Genomic DNA, 12417 nt, shown 5'->3' on the forward strand with positions numbered 1-12417 from the left:
TACTGAAATCAATTTGGTTTCCTAGTGTCAAAAATTTTAATTTTTGTTGTTCCTGTAATGCATTTAGACCCAGAGTGATTGGATAATTCGACTATGTTCTGGATAAGTTTCCAAACTCTGTGGCCCTTATCCAAACTGATCCTTTGATTCGTTTGAAGAATTCCAATCAATTTCCCTGTAAATGAACATAATGCAGACTATAAATAAATATTGTTAGAGAGAATCATCCTAGTATCCATGCAACTCAACATGAAATGATCAGGCCTACTTCTGTTCTCTGATGCTGCATCTGTGTATGTGTGCACAGAATTTTTCCCACTGCATGCTCTTCGATCTATGGTAATCATTCATATTGAGAGAGCTCATAACCTGCAAAAGGAAAAAATAGAAAAAAAAAAACACACAAAAAAGGCTTTGATGCTATACAAGAAACAGTTTTAGCTTGTGCTGCTACCAACTTTCCTGGCTATCTGAGCAAAGGGACAAAATATGAGAAAGTGAGAGAGCCTCCTTAAATTGGAATGAGAGGCCCTGTACCTGCTCCCACAGAGTTTTGCTATCCATTTAATTGGAAGCAGGACCACAACCCAGAATATTAGGCCTGATCTATACTTAAAAATTAGATCAAGCTAGCTATGTTGCTCAGGGCTATGAAAAATTTCACATCCTGTTTGCAGTACTAGAATCCACCTACCCCTGGTGTAGACATGGCTTGGCTGATAGAAGAATTCTTCTGCTGACTAGCTACCGCCTCTCAGAAAAGCTGATTAACTAGAGCAATGGGAAAATGTCTTCTGTTGCTGTAGGAAGTGTCTACGCTATGGCGCTACAGTGGCAAAGCTGCAGCTCCATAACTGTGTTGCTGTGGCACTGGTAATGTAGACATGGTCTTTGTTTACAGACTTTACCTGTCAGATTTAGTAACCAGTCTAGATGAGTGCAGCACAAAATGGTTCATGACCAAATCAAGAGGGAGCAAATCTGACATTTCTTTGTTTTCACAAGATGATTTTTTTCAGTGTTTCACCCAGCAGCTTATTCACAGATTTTTTCCATCTCGCCCTACTATTTATGCAGCTTTAATGGTGTTTTACCTACTGAACCTTTAACCTTTTTAGTTAATGATCCTGTATTATAAATCCTTTTATGAAACATGTCCAATTAAAACAAAAAATGTTACATGGTTGAGCAATTATTTTGTCAGGTGGTTCTCGCATACAGAGAGCACCAAACAAACATTCTTTGCAATTTACATTTAAATGTGTATTATCAACTAAACAAAATAAAATGGAACAAGTGATGCTTATGCGTACAATATGCATAAAGGTGGGGCTCAGATTCCATTTGTTCTCTGATTCCCATTAAGCTAACTGTTCTGCAGGTAAACTCAAAACAAAGGTTCACCCCATCCCACAGATTGCATAACAGCCCTTAATATTTGAAATTGGTTCACAGATTTTAAGGCCAGAAGGGACAATGATCATGTAGCCTGACCACCTGTATAATACAGGAAAAAGAATCTCACTAAAAGAACTTCACTCAAATATAAAACTTCTACATCCTTTAAACAAGCAAACAAAGAAAGTCACTCCAAAAGTCACTGAAGAGGGCAGTTAAAACCAAAAGAAAAAGAAACCAGATATTGCTCCTATGTAAATCTCAGACCATCTGAAATCCTGATGTTTTTAATAGTCTGCCTTGACCTTTACCAGGTCTAAATAACTATTCTTTAGTAGATTTGGTCCCATCCACATTGGCAAGCCCAATTACACACACAGCTGAGGAAGTACCATATTTTATTTAAGCATACTGTTGAAGGACATTAAAATTTATAGGCAGAGTGGAGAATTTGCTCCAAGCTCTGCTTAGGAACAGTGGAGAGGTGGGGCTGCAGGAAACCATTGGTGGCTCCCTGACACTCAGCTGCATAGGTCCAGTTCAATATAGAGCTGCTATGACACTGCCATAAGATCATTAAGACACCTTATGGAGAACAGGACATAGCAGAGGTCTGGTTTGCCAGGCCATGCCTCACTCCTTCCTCATGTTATGGAGAGGATGGTTGATGCAGAAGCGTCAGAGCTGCCAGCCTCCATCAGCTATTTGCTGGCTGAGAGTTCCTCTAAGAGAGGATATTCCCCAATAGCCATTAGAATTAATTTTAAGATCACTTTGCCTTAGCAGACAGGTGAATCTAGCCCTATGTGTAGAAGAAACAAAGTAGGTTTAAGCTAATATGGTTCTCAATTTAAAAAAAAAACCACCCCTACCCACATTGGTCAGAGAATGATGCTCAAACACTATTCTATTAGCAACAACTTCTTCCAACCACAATGATGCAACTATGAAAGAAGATGCTCCAAGGCACACATAGCATATATAGAACCTGCTGGATATCTATAGGTTTACTTAGCTGGAAACCGGGACTACAGAGCCTTAGCAGACAGGAGAATCCAGCCCTACGTGCAGCTTTACTTAAGTTAAGCCAAGTGAAGGAACCAAAATTAACCCTAAACTTCCAATCAAGAAATTATAAAGCATGAGCTAAGGTGACAGGCAGTGCTTAATTTGTGCCACAGCTTGCCAGGGCTGAGCCCCGTCAACTCTGGGCTTGCTGCATCAGTTATGAATGTAAAAAAATTGCTTGAGCCCCAGCACCTAATTGATTGAGCCCTGGAACCTCTTTTATTACAAATTAAGCACTGGAGATAGGTAACAATTGCACTTTGTTCTGGATGCTTTCTTAGCTATAGGATGAAGTAAAATCTCTGGGGAGCCTTAGAAAGAAATGTCTTTGGAGCGTATTAAAACTTATCTTTTTCCCCCCGCTTTCATTTGCACTACTAGTTTAATTGAAAACCTACTGACACATTCAAAAGCTCTCCATTAACTTCACCGGAGTAGCAAGCATTCAAGTTAGAGCCATATTTATGGGATGCCTATTAGAGTACTTGTATTGAAAATAAAAGGGAAACATACAACCAAGGTAATTCAATTTGAAAAGATAAATAACTTTGCAACACTGAAGTGAAAAACAAAAAAACTAAAATGTGAGTGATAACAAATGCCCATATTTTTTCTAGTGAACAGAGAATACTGTGCTTGCTATTCTGGAATTTTTAAATGACTGACTTGCATTCCAGAAATGTCTGTTCCTGATTCTGATCTCACTGATACTGCCATAAATAAGGAATAATTCCATTGAAGTCAATGGAGTTATGCCAGCGTAAAAATGAAATGAGATAAAGAATCAGGTCTTTTTACTTTAGTGTAGACAGACTAATTTAGCAGCTGCCTGTAGTCTCTCAGGCTACTGGCTGCTTCTTTAATTAATCCATTAAGACTTGGTGTTATAGTAAGCATCAGTTTTATTGAACCTGTGGGGTAGAGTACAGCTACATTCTTCTTGTACACCCCATAAGTACTTTGCTACAGCAGAGGAAACCAAAGCTGCAGCTAACTGCAAATCTTTCAGATCTTGGCCAGTACGATCTCTCAAGCAATGTCAGTGATCTTAACCATGATCAAGAAACCTTAAACACTGACCCATTCCTGAAAATTCTTTAGCTAAATGCTGAAGGTCTCAGCTCCTAAATGCACCAGTCTTCCAGTCCCTACCTTCCAAACATAACACAGACGTAATCTGGTTTCCGGAGACACAGTTGACCCGCTTTCCACCAGCTGCTTTAACATCAAAGGTTATGATCTTGCAAGTTACTCTCTGCTTAGCCAAATATGCACCTGCTATCTATGTTAGAGAAGATCTTACTGATACAGAACCACTCCCACCTAATTCAGACCTCTACGATATTGTGAGAGACGATTATTTCAGAGTGGCAAATGTGTACAAGCCCGATACCCAACCCTGGGCTAACCCCAATATTCTCCCAAAGCTCCAATACCCTGCCATCTATGTCAGAAATTTTAATAGCCAACACAGCATCTGGGGATACAGCAAGTCGGATCAAAATGGAGTCGACCTTTTGGACTGAGCCTCACTCCATTATCTTCACTTCACCAATGACCCAAAACAATGGGGTACTTTTCCCCAATGGGACATAGACAATCATCCACTTCAAACTATAAGGAGTGTACTGAAAAACTTCCCTTGTAGTCAATATCGTCTGATCCTCGCCACAGCTGGAATAACCATACCTATTGTGAGCACCACTAAAAACCCCCACTGAAACTATCAGAAAGCAAACTGGCCCAAATTTACACAGTTCACTGACCGCTTCATTACTTGTATCTCACACAACATCTCTACTGAGGAAGCTCACGTGCAGTTAACAAAAGCCATTTACAAAGCTGCCACTGAGTCAATTCCAAGAGGTTGTTATAAGAGTTACATCCCTGCCTAGATGAAGAGCGTGCAGAACTCCTTAAGCAATATGAAGGAAGTGACAATCCAGACATCACCACATCTTTTAGACAGCTTGTATGCTCGTTGGAGAATAAGATGGGAGCAGGCTACTGCACAGCTAAACGTGTCAAGATCCAGCCGCAAAGTCTAGGCACAAATCTGAAAACTTGGTGCTGCTCAGAAGCTTCCAGAAGAATGCCATTACCCATTCTCTCAAAAAAGATTTCTGCCTACCTCATAAATATTGCAAAGGCAGATAAGGACAAAAAGTTTGAAATGAGAGGTGAAGAAGAAATGGCAGCACTACAAACAGCATGTACCTGAAACCGAAAAAGACTTTCAGCGTTTCACTGCAGATGAAACAGAAAGGGCGATCAAAACAGTGAAAACAGGAAAAGCCTGTGGGCTTGACAATACCTCCCCCAAATTCCTGAAAAACCTGGGAAAAAGTAGCAGATGATGACTAGCCATTTTTCTGTCTAGAGTCATTGAGGAGAATAAAATACCTAAGATTTGGTGCAGAACAAAAGTAATGCCCTTGCTAAAACTTGAGGAAGATCAGACTCTCAACGAAGTTACTGCCCCATCTCTTTGCTACAAATTACTAGAAAGTGTTATCCTTCAAAGAACTGCCCCTACTGTTAACGACATCCTGAATGTAGATCTATCAGGTTTCAGGCCAAATTGCACCACCTGTTACCAAATGCTGGCACTCGATACCTATATCAAGAATGGCTTTCAGACCAGGCAGAAGACAGGTGCAATTCCTAGATCTTTCTGCTGCATATGACTGGCCTGGCAAACAGGCCTACCGTACAAACTGTCATTGGTCCTAGTGAAGTGGGTTGTCATGGCTGTGTAACTGTTGCTGACAGGCTGCTGCTTCCAAATTTCACTTGAACAAAAACGCCCACCACCACAAAAAAAAAAAAAAAAAAAAGACACCAGCTCCTGGAGGCTCAAAACAGGCTACCCCACAGCTCAGTTCTACCACAAGCACTTTTCAACCTCTTTACAAGTGACCTTCCCAACACCACTGCCAGGCATTTTATTTATGCAGAGATCATCTGTCTGGCAGTATAAGACCATGATTTCAGACACCTAGAAGAAGTCCTGAATGCTGACATGAAAGAGGTGCTCACCGTTGCAAAAGTTGGATACTTAAACCTAGTATCAAAAAGACAGTTTCCAGCTGCTTCCATCTATGCCACACGAAGGCCAGTCCACAGATCCCCAGCTTCCTGAATGGACACAAGCTGGACCATATCTTGAATTTTGAGGAACTTCTTATCAAAATGACAGGACCTCACTGAAAAAGATGAGGAAAAAATCTGATCAAACTAGCTGATTCTTCTTGGGGAGCCAATGAGCAGAAATTGAGAAACTCTGGGCTTGCCTTGTGCTGTTTTGTAGCAGAGTATTGCCACTCCCTCCCATATGGTTCAGCTCTTTTCACACAAGTATAACAACAGATACCATGAGACCAACTAACTTGGCCTGGTGGCCAGTACTGACCAACATGAGCCCTCCTGATATTAGGCAACAAGTCACCATGCAGAATCTGCTTCTTAAGGTACAAGGCATGCCACATCTACCACTGTTTATAGATGTGTTTAATCCACCAAGCCACCATCTCAGCTCAGGGCGCCCCATTTGGACAATTCCTCTAAGAAATCTCAACGTTCCCTCCAAGTGGCCTACTAGGTGGCAAGAACAAGCTTCAAACATAGCCAATGCCTATCCAACAGTCCAGAATCTTGGTTTTGACTTTCCACACCATCTTTGAGTAAAGCTCAATCACTTCAGATGTGCAGCTAATGACTAGAAGAGGGGCCTACGTGACTCCCCCCTTTGCCAGTGTGGCCAGTTAGAAGATGTAAGCCACATACTTCAGGCTGCACCCATTGGCAAGGGCTGCCTGGTTCCCTCATGGACTTGAACAATGCCTTTCCCTTAGCTACTCAATGGTTAAAGACACTTAAATTAACATGCTTGATTTGACAACGTATGTAAATGCAATCATAATATATATTATAACTGTCCAGACTGTGTGGTGACTCAGCTTTCCCTACAACTCCAAAAGTCCTGTCCCGTGTGCACTAGGCCGTCTGTAAAATCCGAGATAGATTCTTTGGGATTGGTCAAGAATCTTCGGGAGGATTTTCACAGGAAATTGCACTTCCCTAATGTTATTTTTCCACACAGATCAGTGTAAAGTAGACCAGTTTGAATTATTCATAACAAGCAATTTATTTGCCAAATTTAAACTTTATTCCCTGCCTATAAATTGTCTTAAAAGTTTTCTGAATTTCCCTGTTTATTGTGGCTCAGTGATTTCCAAAAAAACCAAACCAAAACAAAATGTACTCAGTTTGCAAATAAATTAAAAAAAAAAAAAAAAAAAAAAAAAAAAAAAAGAGGATTCCTCCCGCAGCCCCAGGCTCAGGCAGTCTAGTCCCATCTAGCATCATTTTGTTTCACTATCTTTGTTGAAGGTTCAGGTGTCCAAATTACACCCAGAGTTATTGACCGACTTGCAACTGGAACTTAATACATTAATTCTTTTCACAAAGTGATTGCTCTCTAATCTATCACGCCTCAACCACAGAAGAAAACTGCACAACACTTTCAGAAGACCAGCCTGGGAGCTTAAATTCATAACTTAGCTAGACACTAAAAATCCTTGTCTTAACAACACTGGATTTATGACATATAACAACAATCTGTAACCCACTAACAACCTTTTTGTCCTATGACTACAGGCATATTAATGGGCCACTTCACCTTGAATGGTCCCTTAGAATATGTTCTAACTACTTATGCTAAACCATCTGTTTGACCTTATATTTATCTGTGACACTTAGAGTACCTTTCCCAGACTTGAGAAAGAGCTCCATGTAGCTCAAAAGCTTGTCTCGCTCATCAACAGAAGTTGGTCTAATAAAAGATAATACCTCACCCAACATGCTTTTCTACATTAATTCTGTTGATTCACAAGAAGGAAAGAACATAGCTCTCTCTCTTTTAGCCACGATGGCTCTGTAGTGCTAACAGAAACAAAAAGCAGTGAAACTTATTTTTGTCGTCACTAAAGAAAGATATAACTCAATGCAAACACGGAGCAGAACCTTTGAGTTAGAAGGTGCTATTTTTACATACTGCCATTGCTTACTCATAACAGAACTGCTCTTTAAACCTATTCCTTTCCACAACGATTTTATTTATTATTTACCTACATCCAAACGTTCCCAGATATTAAAATACCTGAGTTCCTTCTTAATTGATGTAGTGAGACTTAAGCATAAGACATTTATTCTTAGCTATTTAGCAGATTTTCCATTCAGTTTTCTCATCATATTCAACACAGCAATTGCATTTGTGTGTATGTGCACAGTTAAATTTACTGAATGTGAAGTCACCTGTCTGTTTCTCATTTGATATATGCCAGGACTCTGGGCAGGATGGTGCTGGAGAGTGGCAGAACTCCCCATCCCATGTATAGGGTTCTATATTCCTGCAGGAGCACTTACTGAATTCGTTCATCTCCATTTAGGTCATGCTTTCACTAACCATTCTCCATACTCATTAATCCCACATCTGTACATGGTTGTACTCTGTTGCAAAGAGTATCGTCACTTCCTTTGTCTCTCTTGTTGCACTGATAGAGAGCTCTCTGGTCAGGGAGGGTGCGCCAGAAAAATCACAAGAAGTTTGAATTTGGATTTTGCCGTTTGCCACAAAAATCAGCAAATGTGCAGAACCCAAATCTCATCTTTTCCTTCTGCATTCACTTCAAGGACAGGGAACTAAAGCAGATGTCTCTTATGAAGTGGGTTGTATGAAACTAGCTTGCTCACTCCTCTATGGACTTCTGGGCTGTAAGATACTCTGCAGCAGCTGCTTCCATATACAGCTGGTCTTTTCTCACCTCCTGGGTTCCATGGATGCACTCCACATGTGCTCACCCAGAGTCTTTTTGGTCAGCAAGATGATGTGATGATAATCATGCTGTGAACAATTCTGTGCATCACAATATGTCACCGCATACACGTGAATTTGTATCAGCAGGCTTGCATATAACTGGATGAGGCAAGGTAGGCTTTCCTGACTGATCAGTTTGCCCAGACATAATTAAAAACATTCACCATTCACTGACATTCCTTTTTTGTCTGCAAAGGCAAACAATTTCAAACTGTGCAGGTGCCATATTTCTAAACAGCTACATCCCTGCTTTGATAGCAGGGCGCCTGATATTTTCAAAACCAAATTCCATACAGAGGAGCTTCTTTATGAATTTCTTCACTGAACTGGAGAAGTTAAGCCTCTCATGGACTGTCTTGTTTTTGTAATTGTTAGGGTTTAGACAAGGAAAAATGCCATTAAGAAGAAAAAAAACTCTCGGTTCCTTATCGCTCCTGTGAATGTCAGAACAGCTCATGGAAAACCAACAGTTCCAGCCATTTTTGTGTGAAATTGTGTCAGTAATGCCACACTTTACAGTAGAATAAAATATACAAGGTACATACAGTTACAATTATAGAGTTCAATGTTTAGAATCATAGGGCCCCATCATCCTTTCTTGCAGGAGGGGATAATTCATACTATGAACCAGGCTGAGTTTCTGTGTACACTTTCTGAGCACCACCCTCTCTGAGGAGGGTGTGACAATACAGAGGTAGCAGGGTGTTCAATCCTCTACTGAAGCCTTCCACGAAATCTGCGGGTCTCAGGGTATCCATTCAGAGAGCCAGACCCTGCCCCACTTCCTCTTCCTGGCTCATTCACGGTCAAGCTATCATTGGATACCCTCTTGTCTGAGGGAAAAATAAATCAGCATGTAGGGCTTACTGCTGCTTAAAGCAGTATTAATGCCTCATGGGAAATCCACGGGAAGGATGATATGGATGTAGTGTATTGCTCTTCTAATCCAGACCCTAAATCAGGGAATATATTTACACAGCAGCTGGGAGGTGTGATTCCCAGCTTGAGTAGACATTTATGTGCTGGCTCTGCTCATGCTAGTGCATTAAAAATAGTGGTGTAGCTGAAGTGGCACGAAAAGCAGCTTGAACTAGCTGTCCAAGTACAATTCCCCCCAACTCTCCGGATACGTACTAGGGCAACTACCCTGATCTGCCGCCTGTGCCACAGTGGCCACTCAGTTCTTTTTAATCCTCTAGCAAAAAGCAGAGCTGGGATTCCCTGCCTCTGTGTAGACTTAGCCTGAGACAGGCTTCCTTCCTGCCACAACCATTTTGTGCTAGGAGCCACAAACAATACAGCAGATACTGAAAGCATATAGTCATATGGGTGTGTCTCCTGTCATTCCTAAACTGAACACGCTACTGGGACCCACACGTCTGGCGATATGTCACACCCTCATGTCCTGTATCCTGTCTTTGACTGTGGTTGACACCTAATGCTCCAAGAATGACCAAGCCTCACCTTCAAAGCCACTGTGCTTCTAAGCAATCTGATCATGAGGAAGTTCCTTTCCAGGGCCAGTGGCAGTCAAGAAATTAGATGTGATTACCCTCATATAGACACAAACGTACCACCTCCAATGTAATTAACCATCCATATCGCCTACTGGTGAATTTGTACTAAGGCTACGTCTACACTGCACAACGCTTACGACAGCATGTAAGGTATGTGTAGCTAAATGTCACAGAGAAAAGTAGGCTGCGTACACACTACAGTGTGCAGCCACATGTGTCAGTGAAAGGCTTTGGCTGGGAGGAGGCAGTGGGAAAGGCTCAGCAGTGGGGAGCTGCTGGAGCCTTTCCCCGCTGCCTCTCTACTGCCAGTGTCTTTCCCTGCTGCAGGAGCCTCTTTGTGCAGAGGGAACAACTAGAGCAGTGGGACATCACACTACTTAAAATAGCAGTGTAGACGAGGAGGCACTGCTCAGATGAGTGGAGAGCTGTGTAGGCTACATATCCAGAGTGTTCTGGCATGTCTTTGTGCTATTCACTTAAGCAGTGCCTCACCACCTACACTGCTATTTATATCCATGCTAGAGGTGCATGCAGTGCAGGTACGCTTAGCAGTGCCAAAAGAAGTGTGCAGTGTAGGTGTATTTCAAGAGAGTGCTATACAGTCTCTCTACATCTAGCTTTTGCACAATTTTCATTAGCTTATTTCAGCTGGTGTAATGGCCCTATATATTCTACAGAAATCACAAAGGGCTGCAAAATTATCTTAATAATTTTAAGTGCTTTTCTCATTTTAAATATAGTTTCATTTGAGATACTGCAGTTTTCATTTTTAACAAGAAGCTATTATTATTTTTTATAAATGGTAAGCTGGAGTATCGTGTCATTTTTTATTTTGAAATAGACCAAGACTTTGATCTAATGTAAGTCTTGCTGGGAGTAGGGAGACTTTCTACCTAATTTAGTTACAAAGAATATTCAATTAAACATGGGAGTTTAATTCATTTAGTTATGAAAATTAAATGAACAAGGTAAGTTTGATTTGCCTCAGGAAAAACAATCTGTGCAAGGGAAGAATTATGAAGGTAAAAGAAAAGTTCTACTGCTCAATGAAGGAAATGGTGTCAAAATTCCAAAAACCACCAATCCTTAGGTGGCATCCTTAGACAACGCGCTGAACAGCTGCTCCTGACCAACAGCCCTACTGCTAATAGTTGACAACACCCGCACCCCAGGCCCCTGATTGGATGGACATGCAGCATTCTCACTGGGTGCTTGGACTATACCAAGGCCACAACAGGAAGAGGAAGCTGTCTGAACATCAAGCTCTTGCCTACTGGTTGCTGCTATACAGCCTTGTCTTGCTGCTCCTCTTGACCCTACTTGTTGCCCTGCTGTCTCGCCGCCTCACTGGACCTCGCCTTCCCAACCCACTGACAGCCGACTGATCCCTGTGTGAACTCAGGCCATTGCCCTGGACTGCCTCAGATATGGATTGACCAGCCAGTTACCCAACCACTTGTGCACCACTGACTATGTTCTGGACTGCCCCCTAGCCAGCCTCAGCCACTGGGCATTAGAATTGGGAAGAGTCACACAGGGCCTAGACTTGATGTGGCACCCACAATGAATATATGCAGAACACACAACCAGAGACCGCAAGGTAGCTGGTGTTGATGCCACACGATTCTCAGGCAACAAAAATCTTTGTGGCTCATTATAAAGCCACCCCAGTCAAGGAAAGCATTATTCCACTCAACACAACAGAGCTCTTTTATACTTCTGCACATGTGTTTGGACAACCACATTTCATTCAAAGTAGTATATGCAATTGGTAGCTCTCTGAGAAAGAAAAACCCCAACAATCTGATGTTGCATTAGTTACTTACCATTTTTGCAGATGGGGCAGCACTGATCTGGCTCGTACACTGGATCCACACATTCAGTCTGAGGACAAGCAGACACTGTGCACAGCACTTCACCGTTGGCTTCACAGCGGCATTTCTCACACGGGGAAACCTGAAACACAAATTCATCTTTTAATTCATCCATTCAATATTTTCTCCCAGGCAGCATAATGCCTTCCTTTGCTTCTGTATTGTCCTTTCTTCTGACTCTTTTATATCTATCTTGTGTTCCACAGTTATTCTGTCAAAAAGTAGGGCAGCTGCAGTCTCAGTTTAGGCAGCAACCATGTTAGCCCAAGGCACTGTTCTGAGTCCAGGCTCCAAGTTGAGGAAAGCAAAAGGTTCTGAGGAAGAAGATCATGTGAGATCATTAAATAATAGTTGGAAGACATTCCCCCTGGCTCCACAGATTGATGTAGGGTTAATCTAGAGCTGGTCTTTTATTATCCTAACAGTAATTTTAACTAAATATGGCTTTATGTCTAAATTTTTTCCTGAAAATTTTCATTTTCTGTTTTTTGATGAAAAATCAAAACCCCACCATTTTTCACAGGAAATTCATTTAAAAAAAAAAAAAAAAAAAGTTTTTTCTCTCAACGTTTCCTGTGAAAACCATCTGGTATTTTCCATAGCTGCCAATATTTTAAATTGGAAAATAAGATTTTGACAAGCATAAAAATAAGGTTATGATATTTAATGTCTTCAAAACATA

The 12417-nt window shown here is 41.3% G+C and overlaps 1 protein-coding gene across 6 annotated transcripts in view; it reads right to left on the bottom strand.

Annotated features, from left to right (window-relative positions):
* The window catches only part of VWC2 (von Willebrand factor C domain containing 2), an 87411-nt gene that overhangs the window by 65405 nt on the left and 9589 nt on the right, over window positions 1–12417 (bottom strand). For 3 of the 6 annotated variants that reach the window (XM_067550414.1, XM_067550418.1, XM_067550417.1), the window contains exon 3: window positions 11688–11817. In XM_067550414.1, the coding sequence (XP_067406515.1) occupies window positions 11688–11817 (130 nt within the window). The other 3 variants (XR_010920259.1, XM_067550415.1, XM_067550419.1) reach the window with 3 other exon arrangements.

Source organism: Emydura macquarii, unplaced genomic scaffold (genome assembly GCF_026122565.2).
Source record: "Emydura macquarii macquarii isolate MOO-44397 ecotype Brisbane River unplaced genomic scaffold, CSIRO-AGI_Emac_v2 contig_1263, whole genome shotgun sequence".
In the NCBI taxonomy this organism is placed as follows: Eukaryota; Metazoa; Chordata; order Testudines; family Chelidae; genus Emydura; species Emydura macquarii.